Source organism: Aptenodytes forsteri, unplaced genomic scaffold (genome assembly GCF_000699145.1).
Source record: "Aptenodytes forsteri isolate BGI_AS27 unplaced genomic scaffold, ASM69914v1 Scaffold35, whole genome shotgun sequence".
NCBI lineage: Eukaryota > Metazoa > Chordata > Aves > Sphenisciformes > Spheniscidae > Aptenodytes > Aptenodytes forsteri.
The window spans coordinates 2,388,791-2,405,366 of NW_008795334.1; the positions used below are offsets into that span (position 1 = coordinate 2,388,791).

General features: G+C 36.2%; 1 protein-coding gene across 4 annotated transcripts in view; it reads right to left on the minus strand.

The window, feature by feature from the left end:
* Nucleotides 1-16,576, minus strand: part of UBE2K (ubiquitin conjugating enzyme E2 K) — a 48,329-nt gene that overhangs the window by 19,390 nt on the left and 12,363 nt on the right. For 2 of the 4 annotated variants that reach the window (XM_009280143.1, XM_009280145.2), the window contains exon 2: nt 4,044-4,137. The exons of 1 other annotated variant lie outside the window; for it this stretch is intronic. In XM_009280143.1, coding sequence (XP_009278418.1) covers nt 4,044-4,137 — 94 coding nt within the window. Of the gene's footprint in view, nt 1-4,043; nt 4,138-6,649; nt 6,686-16,576 lie in introns of those variants that run through there. One more of the 4 variants, XM_009280144.2, reaches the window with a different exon arrangement.

Sequence of the window (16,576 nt, forward strand, 5' to 3'; positions counted from 1 at the left end):
CTACTAACACCTCTCACTTTTAAGATGTAATTCAGTCTAATACACTACACCTGAAACTGGTTAATATCAGTATGGTATTTTACACTACTTTCTACAGCTGTTTTTTCTCACTTAATACTACAATAACTTGAGAAGATTTAGCAGAAAATACAATAGAAGAAAGGCCAGTAAATCCAAAATCATAACAGTTAATGTCTAAGTTGATCACTTGTCTGTTTACAGGACAGCACAGGTGACATTTTTGAAGACACATCAACAACAGACATGTTAGTTTGCTCTTCCTTTTATCTGAATTGAAACATAATTCAAGGAGCAATTTTTCCTAACAAACAGAACAATTACACTGTTCCTGGATTGCAAAAATTCATCAGTGCCTGTATGATTTTACTGCCACACTATTTTGTAAGGTAATATAAAACCTATCCTTAGGTATTACCATTTCTTCTGCTTACCATTAAAACTTGCCTTTAAAAGACAGACTATTACAGCCTTCTGCATAACAGGCTATTCAGCCACCAATTTTTTCCACCTGGAATGTACAAGTCCAAAACATTTTAAAATTGCAGGGACTAATTAATTGGTAATATTATTTATACAGTATTGTTGTCGTGCACTGAAGTTTACGGTTAAAAATATAGGTTTGAAGACTTAAACTGAACAGATATGAATATTGTTTTCCTTAATACTACATTTAAAATGCAAGTGACTAACATACTAACTTCTACATGCCAATATTTCTGCGGATTTTTTTTTTTTTTTAAAAGGCATATGCATGGCTTTTTCATAGCTATTTAATACTTGAGATAGAATTAAACAGTAATGGCAGAATATTCCTTCTGTACTCCTACTGGAGCATACGTCTCACAATAAAGTTAGAGCAAGTTAACTGTTTTCCTTGAAGAAATACCCTATTATAAAATTTGCAGTTACTGTGGCTCACATGCGAACTTGCCTTGAAATTAATACCATGGTTACACAGGGTTTAAAAAAAAAAACACAACGCACAAAAAACCAACCTATCTATTGAAAAGCTCTTGAATCAAGTAAAACCCAGCAGCCATTAATCTAGACTGTCAAAGGTCCTCTCTCCAAACACACATGTTTTAACGTGGGATGCAAGCATGTTTCAGTTGAAGTTGTATCTTGCAATATTCTGATAATTGATCAATATGAGTTGACACTACTGACAGAAAAATAAAAGCTGTAAAATCTGTCAACAATAGATGGCATTCTTCCTCTCAGTCATAAACCAAATGTCCCAACATCACCTATAAAAGAATTTTGCACCAGTTTGTTTTCAGATACCTCGCCAACTGTGGTCAACAATAAATATTACTGTTCTTTCACTTCACAATGGTCCTAGAATTCCCTCCTGTATCACGGAATTGTCTGACCTGAACTACTGCATTAATTAGCTTTTCTTCATAATGCACTTCTTGCTGCGTCATTGTTCAGACTATAGATGACAGGAGATCAGTCAGTAATTATCCAGCACGCATTACTGCGTTAGTCATAAAATGTAAACTACACACACTGGCAAACCCTTCATAATTACCCAAAAGGGAATAAATGCATAAAACTATGTTACAGAAATATTAACATTCCAAAGTAAATTACTCAGTGTCAGGAAATGCCAGAAATTGGGCTGCTGATAACTTTCATTTTGCTTCTTGGTGCATATGCCTTCTAGGTTAAAGTAAGCATACTATCACATTACTTTTCCATGAGATCCCTGCCATAATCAGAATACATAATAGTTTTAGCCCCCCAAAAGGAATATTTACTATATCCTCATCATTAAATGTACTCATATGTAAGTACGTATGCATGCATTTCACATCAACAAATTCCACACTAAACATATACTACTGATTTTCATTAGCAGGATATGCCGAATATGTGAATACACAGTGCTCGGCTTTTGAAAATTTGGTCTAGCTGAATTATCCAGCATCACACAGAACCCAGTTCTGCAGACAGGCATCCAAATCTTTTTTTACCCTCTTCATGAGCTGCTACACAGTTTTTAACTTTTGTGACACATAAATACATCTTTCATTTCCAGTAACTCTCAATACATTCTCCAAAAAAGGTCAATTTTATAAGCAGAGGTAATGCTGACCTGGAGGGGAAAAAAAAAAAAATGGCAAGCCATGACAAACCAACTCACCTGAGGATTAATTCTGTTTGAATGAAAAAAAAACACGAAACACAAACACACCATAAACCCCCAAAACAACACCCTCCCCCCATCATTCAGATGTTTCCTAGTATCCAATTACTTAATTTTGCAACATCTTAACATCTGATTTTACAAGACCAACTATATTTGCAGAACTATTACACTAAACAGAATGATCCACTTCCAAATAGGTCACCAGCACGACTATGTATTTTAGGTCCACAGCATAGTTCTCCTGTTAAATTGAAGGCACATGTTATAACCAGAAGAAATTATCTTCTTTCCAGACATTATCTTCTGTCAACTAAACACTAGTGGCTGATGAGATGAGGATAGAGAGACATGGGGAAAGGGAGGGAGGGGGGAAACCGCCATTATCTGCTAGACAGCAGAGAAACTCTGGGACTCAAGTTCTGGAGGGGAGCATCCTTACCATTACAGATGCTTCTACTTTTCTACTCTCTCCCTTCCAGGCTCATTTCCTTCCTCCTCAGCTTCTGACACCTTCTAGCCCTGCCCAATATTCTCCAATGTCAATCTTCGTTAGGCTGCTTCCTCATCCTTTATCTGCCCTGGGCCCCAGTGGGGGAGGGGGTGGGGAGCAGGCATTGGGGACACTCTCCCTGCTCTCAAGTCCAATGCTGCTGCACCAGCAGCTCCTTGCCCAGAGAAGCAATCCCAAGGGATGTCCTCCTCAGTGAAGATGAAACCACCAGATTTTCATCAGCAGCCACTAACGCTTTCGAGTGCATGTACACCTACACAACATTTTTCAGATTATTTTCCCCACTTGATTAGAATTTATTTTGAAAAATAATGACAAACAGCACGCATCTGATCTCTGGACAATACTCAAGTCCAACTCTTAGCTCCAAGGCATGGAGCAACGAAAGCAACAGAAAACTTCAAAAATTGTTTTAATTTCCAACAAAACAATTTGCCTGCAACATTCTTTGAGATTTTTTTTTTTTTACTGGAAGTTCAAATTCAAATCAAAGTAGATATCTGGCATGGACAATTTGAATAAAACACCATTTAAAAGTAACAAAAAAAAAATTAAAACCAGAAATCCTCACTTATCATCAACGAACTTTAACAGAAGGTGTCTGCCAGCTCCATATATATTATACACAAACAGAAAGTTTACAAGTACCAGCACTATTGAGTAATTTGGTATCTCTGATGAAGTATGCTATATTAGCTTCTGTTAAAGCTTCTTTATGTAATAAGTTATCTTGCTTTTTCCAGACTGAAGAGATGCATGATTACTGATACCAGCTTTAACAAAGAACAAAGTCAATAAGGTATAATTTTTGAAGAGAGCTATAGACATGAAGTTCTACTATAGAGTCCCCCACTCCAGTATAAATTAAGTATGGGGACCCACAGATGCCCAAGATTAATCCCAAATTTAACTTGCAATGGCATCTCTCCTTGAGATGGAAAAATGCAACGTTTTTGAATGATCACCACATTAGATCACAGAAATACATGTACAGTTACATTAGATTCTGAAGCTCAGTTTCTTGATGCTTCATGGCTAAGGAGTTTAAACTGTCAAGACAGTAAACAAACAACTAGAAGTCCGAATTATACCAATTACACTGCACAGTTTATACCTGTAAATTAAGCTTTGATATGGGATAGTCTATCCTACTGTAGAAGAGATCTGTCTTCAGGTAATACAGAAGTTGAATCGAAATATTTTTCAAGCTTAAAATTTGTATTCTTTTTTTAAAAATCAGAATATTTTATAACACGTAGTTCTACATTTTTATGCTGTAAATTAATTTTACAAACAAAGCATCTCAAGACACGATTTGAAGTGTACAATGATTGCATACACAAAAACATTACTTGCCTTCATATGGTGTGTCCGGAGGTCCTGCTATTTCTCCTCTTAATTCTGTAAAATTCTCATCTACAAGATCTACTTTAATTTGATTTTTGCTCGTCTTAAAAATAAACAGAGAAACAAAGAATCATAAGTAAGCATTTGACATACAGATTTCCCCAAAAATATGGTATTTTAAATTTTTAGAATAGTAGTTTTAAAAAAATAAATAAAAATTTAAAAATGTAGTAACCTAAAGTGAATAGCTATCTTCCAGTTGGAATTTTACTTCATTAAAAATAGTCTCCTTGTGAAGCATTAGAAATTGCAATAATATTATTTATACTATCACTAAAATAAGCAAAGCAACCCAATATAATATCTAAAGTTATATTTTTAAGTTGATTACATTTTATAAAGACCGTGATCTTTCAAATCAGCTATTAATTCTACATATCTTAAACTATAAAATTAAATTGACCGAGTTACACATTGGTTTTTTGCTTGTTTAGAGCAATTTAATTAATAATAGACATGATTGTCACTCTCACTGGAATACAGAAAGACTTCCCCAAATGGAGTGCTCACTATTTTTAAACAATACGATGATCTAAACAGAATACTGTAGTCTTAAGATCATGTTTATCTTTAATATTTAGGCGTAAGGTACAATTTATTTATACACTTGAATTTCATTGTCACCTCCTCAACACTTTCACACCCCATATCAACTTGCCTACAAAATAAAAACACTGTATTTTGATACTGAAAAAAACATATGTTTTCCAGAAACTGATTCTCAGAACTGTTTAGCCAGAGCTACTCATTCCATTGACTTTGCTTTCCAAGTCCAGAGAGGCGTGTTAGTGAAATTCATACAAATCTTCCAGCCAGTAACTTTTTTGGGGGGGATACAAAGCAGAATCCCCTTTTAGAAAAATTTACCATGAAGTTTTTAGAGGTAAGCAATTACAGGTTTGTCCATTCTGCTACTTCTGTATACCATGCTCACTGACTGCAATACAGATTTCCTGAATCCTATGTTATTTTTTTTCAAGAACTCTTATCATCTTCCCAGATCCTTTAAAACTGTTCCAACTAGTTCTATGCCAAAAAGCCCTGTGCAGCTGTGCTTCTCTTCTCCCTCAGAGTAAACCTGGCTGCTGACAGCTATGAGAGAAGAGTTAAGTCAGATAAAGCTGATGGTTGCCATCAACTGGTTCTTGGATCTACCAATGATGTGAACCATTAAGGATGCAGAATTCACTGAACAACAGCTGGGAGATTACCTCTATTTCCTTCCTGTAAATGTTCTATAGATTCAGTCCCCCCCACCAAAGAGGGTGTTCTTCCGACCAAAGATGCTCACAGATAAAGAAAAAATCGAAGTTTAAGTAAAAGTTTCACCATGTAAGAGACCCTAATTAAAAGTTTCACTAAATTAATCCAATGGTGATTTGGGAGCTTGTTACATCTATAGTTACACACGTTTGTCTTTAAAACTTGGGTAAAAACCCGTCAACCCACACAAATGAGGCAGCACCTACAACTGCATAGTTGAGGCCAAGTACTGCACTTCAAAAAACAAAAACTCAACCTTGCTACAATTAAGAACACACCATGCACCTCCAAAATCAAAAGCCAGTTAAATACTAAATGTAATGGTTCTGGTTTACTAATTTAGAACAAAAAGCTAGTTTATAGATATAAGCTCAGCATCAGATTTTGCATTGTCTTTCGTGACCTTAGCTAAGACATCAAAGAAAGGAAGTTATTAATAGAACTGATTAAATTATGTTTTTAAACATTTTAGATTTATTTTCTTTCCTGCTACTCTTCATTTAAGTTGCCTGACCAGAGAGCAACCAAAAGTTTTCTTTCAAAGCTTGTTTCCATAATACTGAGCAGCAGCAGGACAGACTGTCCCAGCGAGACAGCCCTCCCCAACAGCCAGGTACTGTAAGAAACTCCCTCTCTGAATCCAAACTCAATCATAAGCAACACATTCCTCTTGCAACTTAAAAGTTTTTTGCTCTCACTATTCCAACTAGCAGCTCATTCCACAACCTCCCAATTGTTAAAAGCTTTCTAAACTACAATTTAGGTAAAGTTATAACCTATTTACACCCACCTGTGACAGCATTGTTTCCCAGCTTCAACAAGTTTCTTTGTATCTCTAGTATTTATTCCCCTTGCAAAATATATGGTATTTATACCCATTTCCCTTTTCAGCCTCAATTTTGCTCTAAACAAGCTGAAATTTTAATCTCACCATACTGATTTTTTTTTTTTAATTTCTCCGCTCTACATCCCATGATCACCTAACTAGCCGTACATAAAAAAATTTAGACGAAGTCTCAGAATCAGTGCCATGAACACTCTGTTGCACTCACGGAAAATACAACACAACCAGCATAACCTAAGATCAAATTTGCCTTCTTCCATGGCAGCATGACTCAAGGCTCAGGTCAAGTGACAAGAGTCCCAGCAAGGCTTCCTATGGAAGTTTCTGTCCTCTTCAGCAACTGTACTGTGCTTTCTCAGAGGTACTGCCCCTGTGCATTACTTCTTAGTTCACAAAGCAGTACATTGGTTTAAATAACCAATACAGTTAACAAGTCACCAAAAACTACCTGCTCGGGTAACACAGTCATTCTAAGGTCTGCTTAGGTTCTCCTGCTCTTCCTCTGTCAACTAGTAAGCTGTCAACTTCACCCGGTAAGCTCCAAGTTGACAGCAGGAGTTCTTGTTCTTTGCAAGTAAAACTGTAACTTTCCACCTTGAGGACTGAAGCAATAGCAAAATGGATGAATTTCAAGGATACATTCTATGGTTAACCCATGCTGCAGCTTGCTTAATTTCTACTTAGCATTTCACTTTTCTTCAGTGCCCTGCACACTGTTGTAGCAGCCTGGATATTCACCTTCATACTCAATTTCAGTTAGTACCACACTAGCTTTTTTCACAACAAATCCTTCCTGATTCCATACAATCGGTAAAAACCAAGCAAAAACACTGTTGCTGAGCTCAGTTTCTTTCAAGAGTCAGTGATCCTGGTTCCCCCATTTGAGATGACTGCTTTTATTACTACAGCTGTAGCTATCTCCATACCCTTATTTCCTTTGTACAGAACCTCGAGGAAAAATGGCAGGCTATATTACACTGTTTCAGTGTAAGGATTAATTTAATTTTGGGTTCGTGCTTGAATTCTACCATGCCCTCCATATAACAAATGCATTTTTTATATTTACATAGCTGACAAACCTTTTTCATGCTATTCTGATAGACTTTTCAAGGTGCAACTCAGCTTGACCTTGCCAATTCTTGCTTCCTCCTTCATCCCTGGAGCAGTAACTAATATTTAACTGTACTGAAGTGATTATTCATCCAATTAAATCTGGAGTGTTTTCCTGCAATATTTCCCCTTAATGAGGATCACATAGGATAAAATTACTTAATTTTAGCAGCTCTAATAGAATAAATCCCTGGCCTCAACCGTAATCATCTGAGCTGTCTTTAAAATGTTACCAACAGCAGAGTTCTCCAAAAGCATGCCTCTGACACCAATGATCTTAGCACAGAATTTATGAATCAACTTGTGATCTCACAACACAAGTTGATTTTCCAGAAGCACTTATTCTACAACGACCTCATTACACTTCCATACCAAGTCTAAAATAGTATCACCTCCTGTTGATTCAGTGACAACTTGGTGACTAAACCACTGGGCTAGCAATTCCTGAAATATGAGCCATGCCATCACTAGCAGCATTAATTTCCATAATCTCAAAAAAGTTAAATTCTGTAATAATACAATTCCCACTAGCATTTCTCACCAACATGAAAATACTCCACCGACACCAAAATCCTTTTCTAGGAATCTAGAAGTCCAACACTATGCCAGCAGAACTTCCCATCATCACACCTGAAAATTATTTTGATCAAGACTGACAAAGAAAAAAAAAAGAGAAAGGAGTGTTAATGCAACATATTACACAATGCATGATGCCATTCCCTTATCTTTTTTCTTCATATTCTAGTTGGATTATGCATAGCCTTTTTTTTCTTTTTAAATGTATCCCCTGCTTCACACTAGGGCTCTAGTCAAAACATTTGTCGTCTTTTAGACCATCCCAACTGCTGAGACTCTTTATGCATTGCTATAGTCATGCTTACCCAATTTTATTCTGCCTTGGGGAGATTAAACCCAAGTGTGGAGATTAAACTAAAAGTGTGAGGCAGAAAAGTTGGGGAAGATTCATATAAGGCACTTTCATCCATTACAAAATCCTTATCTCTAAGAAGAAACTCAAGGGAATCAATCCTTCCTGAAGAGTCATTCTGTGAGCATCTCCCAAAGATTGGACACTCAGTCACATTTATCACAGTAGCTATTGATCAATAATATTTTGACTTGTCTTTGCCTGCCTCCTCTTTAAAAAAAATAATCCAGAATTACATGACAGTGTAAATGTAAGTTTTATATCTGAATAGCTTCCTTGTATAGAACACACAACCCACTCCAGCAGAAACTTTGAAGACTAAGTTCTACCACTGTGAAGACTTTACCACACATGTCTTCTCCACTTCTACTAAAATCCTTTTAGAGAGCAGTTCTGGACCTTGTAATATTACTCTCAGCAGACAACAAGCTCTTCTGTTCTTATTATTCACCATAGTCTACAGGCCTTAACAAGGAGTCTCTCATTAGAGGGGCCTGCCTTCTTTCTGCAGTTAATCCACCCTTTCTCCCGAGTCTTCCCTGTCATCTCCTTCTTTCTTCTCCAATCTGCCTTTAAAAAAACTCTTATTTATGTGTTATTCGTGGCCTATTAGCCTCTTCACTAGTCCAGTACCTCCACTCTTGGGGGAAAATAAAAAAATAAAAAATCAAAGTTTTCCTTCACAGAAAATAAAAAGCAAAAAGGGAGCCAAGACAAAACTATAACATATCAACATCACAGGAGCATGTTAAGACAAGATGATAAAAATTGCGCTGTTCTTCTAAACATTTCTTTCCTGCATACAAAATACTGTTTACTACATTTACCAAAAAAAAATTTCCAAGTTCGATCTTGAGATAAGTCTACTTCCTGAAGACTGAAGGTAGATTAAATTACTTTTTTTTTTTTAGCAGTAGGAATTACAAGTGCATTGGAATTTTTTATGCTTTCCAAAAAGCCTCCAAATTCAAGTTACTTTGATAAGTAGGCCATCAGAAAAAAGTTAACCTCAAGTAATCAGCATAAAAACACCTATTATCAGAGCTAGCAATGTATGGATAGATACTGGTAGGTTTAACCAAAAACGCAAGAATAAGATGTTTTTAATTTTGTTTTTTAAATTACATGGCCAGCAGTTTTCGACATCGATGAACCCTCTTGAGTGGAAGGAAAAAACAAACAAACAAACCCCCAAACCCCCCCCAAAATCCCTCACACTTCCATGTCAGCCACAGCTACAAAACACATTATAAACTTAATACCGGATGATGATAGCAGACAAAAAAAAAAAGTTGAGGGAGGCTGTTCTAGAACAACCAGCTCTACTTACTCCCCCCATGACATTATCTTAACATTAGACCTTTGATCCCTGCATAATAAAATTACTCTAAAGAAATGAAAAGGGCCAAATTCTCCACTATGCATCTATTAGCATACATACATACATTTTAAACTGTTGCAGTCAAAACAAAAAAGGAAAAGAAATTAAGTTTATTAGCAATATTAATAGCTTCAGTTCAGCACATTACTTTCTTAAAAAGAATAAAGTAGTGTCAAAATGAATTATTACTTGTATGTTCTAAGTGTATCTGTCTCACCTTACATATTCAGCTACCACGTGCAAAATTCGTATCAAATATCTTTGGGTATAAATGCTGACATCGTAAACAAGTATTTATAAAAACAAGAAACAACACACACAAGCAAAAAACCACCCTACTTTAAACAGAGTTAGATTTGGAATTTAAAACCCAATGGTTACTTCTGAATAACTCTGTGCGTAAAAAAAAAGAAAAACCACGCAAAAACACAAAATCCCACTATCCCATACAGCAATTCACTACCTGCAGTCTGATTTTATAGGTCCTGTAACATGATTTTCCTCCATCTTAATAGGAACACTCTCTATACTGGATAAAGTACTACTATTTTCTGTCAATTTACTTTGTTTTTACAGAAAATAAAACTTATAGAAAACTCTAGAAACATGTATATTAAAAACCCCAAAAACCAACAGAAAAATCCTAACCTGAGACACACCTATAAATGATAAATGATATGTATAGATAAACAAATCTAGTTGCAATAAAAGCAGCTAAGCATTAAAACTCTGTAACCATTTAGTGCTTTAAGACTAGCAACTTACACATTAAGGAAAAGGTTTAAGAAGTGACAAAAATATTAAGAATGTACATGCCAAGTTTTCATCAAAGACTGAGGAATAAATTTGAAAAATTTCTCCAGAATTTTCTCAACCAAGGACAAAGTCCACTAGCTTGCGAGGGAGGGCGTGCATTTGAAACAAAATGTTTTCTATCACTAATTATTTCCCAATCACACAACAAAAAATTATTTTAAATTTATTTTTCAGACAGCATTTTTAAATTATTGTTTGATTCCTTTATGAGGTAAATTGGCAATAAACACTTTTTAACCTACCTAAAATCTAATCAAAGTTTAGTTACTTCTTCAATACAGCTACAATTTACAAATGTAAAGTAGGTACCTTTTGAACATCCAAAATTATTTCCCAATCACACAACAAAAAATTATTTTAAATTTATTTTTCAGACAGCATTTTTAAATTATTGTTTGATTCCTTTATGAGGTAAATTGGCAATAAACACTTTTTAACCTACCTAAAATCTAATCAAAGTTTAGTTACTTCTTCAATACAGCTACAATTTACAAATGTAAAGTAGGTACCTTTTGAACATCCAAACATTTTATACTGACACTATAAGGATCAATATTTAACAAGCCAAATTAAGTAAGAAATACTTCACCCTAGTCTGAAGCCATGCTAGCAAAATTAATCTATAGTACTATAAAGTTACTCATAAACTCATAAAACTCTTCTTACCCTCCCCCCGCATTTTATATTCTACCACAACAGTTCTACTCTACACCAAAATCTGGCATGAACATCTCAAGAGTTATAGAAAAAGATCATCTGATTGACTATCATAATGAAATCCATATAATGCTATTTTTGCAAAAGGCCATGAGTATTTCAAGTCAACATAAGCGTTGAGCAGAAAACTCTAACCTTTCAGTAGGAGTTTACTCCATTAAACAACTATTTAAATTAATAACTTAAAAACCAAAACCAAGTCCATTCTTATCTGATTTACCAACCCCTTGCAAATCTGTGGAAAAATATTCACAGTAATTTTGTTTTGCCATAATTGCCATGTTATTTTCATATACTCTTTTGCTATGATCCCATTAACTCTCTCAAGTTAGTCCAAATGTTTCAGTGCTCTCCACTGGTATGCCAGAAAGGGAGGATCCTAACAAAAGCTGACCTCTTAGGCTGCTGTCTAAGAAGTCAACTACCAGCCTCTCCTCTCATCTCTCTGGCTTTCTTTTCAAAACAACACTCCACCTTCTTAACCCTTTGCTACCCCAGAGTAGCTCAGGGTAAGTACATTGCATCTGCCTAGCTCACTCTTTTGCAAGAAATGGGAAAAACAACAAAAAGGCAGGATATATCACTCTACTAGGATACAAAGTGCAGGACACTGTCCTGCAGCAAAATGGCAAATTCCAGTTCAAAAATATTGACGTCTAAAATTGTTGATTCCCCCCCACCCCCAGTCACAAAGGGCTATCAAAGCAAGAGGGAATAGTTCAATACTTCGGAAGTATTCCTTCAGACTCACTCTAGCTTAAAAGCTGGAATCAAGTGCATCTCCAGAGCCTGAGCTTGTTATTATTAAGAAGAGAAGCAGAAATGTCACATAATTACCACAGTCACGGCTATGAAGTATACCCACCGCACTATCAGTTGAGATCAGCAGATCACATTTGCATTCTCAGAGAGCTCTTGCTGACCTTCAAAGCACAGAGCAACGCTCATCTGTGAAACAATCAAGTGTATGGGGCAGGGGAGGAAAAGAGAGGAAACAAGTCCTGCCTAAAGCACATTAAAGAGCAGTTTTCCTAGATAAGAAAAGGTCAATACAAAGAAATGCATTTTCTTAAAACGCTCCAGCGTTCTTTGACCCTACTATCAATTTCAGTCTTGAAGTTCTTCCACATTTCACAATCTACTTCATCTCACTGTATTCACATGTATTTTCTAAAGTTATGTCTGTTTTAGTAAAAATGTGAGATTATTTTTGCATACTAATTTTTTCATTTACTAATCAATATACTATGTTACTAATATGTAACTTGTATTTTAATATATCTAAGGAGCTACAAATATGAATACTGTGTGAATTCTGTAGTACTGGTAATAGACTCAGACTAGAATTTTCATATTTATCACAGTTTTACTTATTGCATCTTGATAAGATTCTTTAATAAAATATCTTAACAAGAGACTAAACCTAGGCCAACCTTAATATTCTGTATTATTACACATGTTTACATACAAGAACAATACTGAGAGGGATTTTTTTTCCTGTCAGAACACAAAACATCTCAAATATTAAAAAAGTCTTCATTTTGCAAGAGTTAGACCTGGAGCATCACCAAGTTTTAGTAAAATTTTTTTTATTTAAGGTATCAAAATACCTATTCTTGCTGATGTTCAGCTGTTAAAAACATCACTCTACCAAAAAACGTAAGAGACTGTACTTCCACAGCAACTTAAGCCAGTCTAACAGCTGCCAAGGTCCTACTTTCCTCCTGGCCCTGGTAGAACTAATGTAAAGGAGGGGGCAGGATTTTGTGCAAGTGTTCATACAACTGCACAGCAAACGTCTGAATTCAAACTACCTTAGTAAGAAAGTCCTTTCATTTTAACCCAACTCCCTGATTTGATTCACCAAAACATTGCAAATAAGAGAAGGAGCACAAAAGTGGGAAGAGGAGACCCGGCTGCAGGAGGAATATGACACTGCTTCTTAGCACTGCCTTAGCACAACTTAAAAGAATTTTGAAACTTTAGCTCTAGTGTCTGTCTAAACTATTTCTGACAAAACCATTGCGTCAGTCACGGACACACAGAGGTGTAACTGACACAGCTATGCTGGCATCAGCCCTAAGCGCAGTTATACAATCATTGCTTGTCTCACTAAGGGACAGTGTGGTTAAACTGGTAAAGCTATGCACATTAACAGCATACTTACATTCCCATACTGGTGTAAGGGCACCTACACAGTCATAAGCTATATCTAACTATGCAAGATATTTACAGTACCTAGGAGCATTAATCATGGGCAGGAGTTGCCCAAACCTAATCTGAGTGCCACTGAGATACTCAACATCAGAATGGGCACAGTGCAAGGGACTCCTGTTCTGGATAACCCTGTTCAGGAAAGCCTAAATGAACAAGCAATTTTGCAGGCATGCAAGATGCATTTTCCTTATCTTTTTTATGCACAGTTCTGTCTTTGATGCAAAACTGAAAAACCCTGCAGACAAAACATGCTTTAATAATCAGTTTGAACCATACTTTGAATTAGTCATTCTATAAACACACAAAACCAGATTCTGCAGTCAATTCTGCAAGTCTACCCTACTTAGGTTGCTACTAATTCTACATATAAAGGAATCACAGGATTCAGTTCATTTTAAATTGATTATGCTTATTCACTCGCAGTCCCAGAGCTTGAAGACTTGCAGAAATAGCTCAGAACAGTTTTTCTGTACTAGCTTCCCATATGGACATCCTTAGTCCAAAGTGGAAGGGCTTAACTAAACACCATGAAGGCTCCAAGAGTTTCCATAAAGGGAGCAAATACAACACAGCTACCATGATTTCCATTTATATATGCTACCTTATTTCACAATAGCCTCCTGTACTTAAACACATCCTAACATAGCAAAAACTTAAGACGACTTTCTCACAGTTCACTTTCAGCTAAAAATAAAAAGTGATATAAATTTGGCTTGAACTAAACTACCTATTTAAGTAAAACATGGACTAATGCATTTGTGGGGGTTTTTGCCCCTCCATAAAACACTGTACAAGCGTATTTTAGAATCTGAAGGCATGTCACCTTAAATCTTGATTTTCTAAAGTAACTAGATTTAAACAATCATTAGTCTTTCCTTTCCCAATGAACTGTTGGTCTTCCTGGCTAATAATGAATAGAAATTATGAAATAATGAATACAAATTAGTTTCCTACATGTCTTGTGACAACAGACAAAGGTAGACAGGATAGCCCCTAGTAGCATTCCAACAGAAGAATGATACACAGTATGAGCGCAGCTCTCTTAGACATAAGCATAGCCAAATTGGAGTTATACCGTATGACTGACTGAGTTTTATGGTGTCCAATAAAGCATAAGTGCTGAATGAAGCTTCTTCTGTAGCCAGGGATATTCACAACATTGCTGTCCTATGCAGACACTGTGAAGACTAGAGAAGAGCAATCCATGGCCTTAGTACAATTCTGTTACAACATGCTACAATAACAGACACAGATCTGGTCCTCAAACAAGGCTTTTTTTGCTGCTCACAGAGGTGCTTTATTTATTACGCAGGTACTATTTTATGAAATACTCACGGCAAGCACATTCAAGTGCTGCCAATTCAAATATTACAAGTATTAACACTGATACAATCTGAAGGGAAAATGCTAGATAAGTCAGGAGTGCAAAAGTGGACTACGTCCCTAGAGCGCCTTATAGAATACTATTTCTCAAAATTCACACTCTTTGCCATAAAAGAACTAAATTGCTTATTTTCCTTATCTAAATTGCAGCAAAGTTTTACCTAGTTTGTCAGAGACAAAAAGATAGTCTGCATATTAATGATAAAGTTTAACCAAAAGCATTTTCTCAATTTAATACCAGCAGCATTTATTAGTGTAAAAGTGATGAAATATAGTAATGACAACAATCCTTACTAGGATTATGAAACAAGCTAGAAACCATTTAACAGGTGAGTAACTTAAGAACTACACTAAGTACTTGCACTAGTTTAACAAGTTTAATGCAACTGAAAGACCATTAGACAACTCAGGATTGGACTGTTAACCAGCACTTTCTTGCGGTTTATAGTTACACAAGTTTACTATGCCAAAACGTTACCTTTATTTAAATTTCATACTAAGTAAAGTGAACTAACCTTGGGACTCGTACACTTCTTTCCTATTAAAGCCAAACTCCTGGAAACAAGCACAGAAGAATGAATGGGAGACTGGGAAGGTTAAAGGATTGGCTAATTCTTACTATCACATAGGTCCATGAAGAGTTGTGGTCAGAGGGTACCATCTGGTAGCTGCGGCCTAACCCCTAATCCTAAACTGACTAACCCAGTCCTTCAACCAGTGACTGCTCTCTTTCCTCAGTTTAAGAGATTACCAAAGACAACCAAGTGAGCCTGACTCCAATGGAGACCAAGGGGGTTTTTTTTCTGTTTTCCACTTACTCCCAAAATCTTTAGGATTCTGCCAGCTGATATGTAGACCATTCACTAGAAACCTGGACTCAACTGGATACACGTTAACATGAAAAAATGCCACTAACTGAACACAGGAATGAGCAATAGATCTTGCCTTCCCTGCACAAATATTCCCACTACCAATACTTGGCCAACTCATAGGTTTGGTCAAATGATCACTAAGATTTTATGTTAAGTATTTTGAATCACAGATTTAAGTAATATTCATAATACTAGTGCTTATTAGTATCTACATAATACTGATCTTAAAAGTGCAATGGTATTATATTCATAGAACTTGAAAAACAGCTACATGGTTCAGATAAACAGGTGTAAAACTACAAGTAAACTAGTAATTCAGAAAGATCACCTTGGAAGTGAGAATAATAAGCAGGTTTCTTAAAACTTCCTAGTAAATGCTTTTTGTTTTGAGCCTACTATTCTTTAGTTATGTCACGGTTTAACCTGGCAGGCAGCTAAATACCACACAGCCGTTTGCTCACTCCCCCCACAGTGAGATGGGGGGAGAAAATCAAAAAAGAAAAGGTAAAATTTGTGGGTTGAGATAAAAATTTAATAGAAAAGAAAAGGAAGGGAAAATAATAATGATGATAAAAGAATATACAAAACAAGTGATGCACAATGCAATTGCTGCCCACGCTCTGACCAACGCCCAGCCAGTTCCCAGACAGTGGACCCCCAGTCAACTTTTCCCCCAGTTTATATACTGAGCATGACATCATACGGCATGGAATATCCCTTTGGCCAGTTTGGGTCAGCTGTCCCAGCTGTGTCCCCTCCCAACTTCTTGTGCACCTCCAGCCTACTCGCTGGTGGGATGAGAAACAGGAAGAGTCCTTGACTAATGCAAGCACTGCTTAGCGACAACATCATCAGTGTGTTATCAACATTATTCTCATACTAAATCCAAAACACAGCACTGTACCAGCTACTAGGAAGAAAGTTAACTCTATCCCAGCCGAAACCAGGACA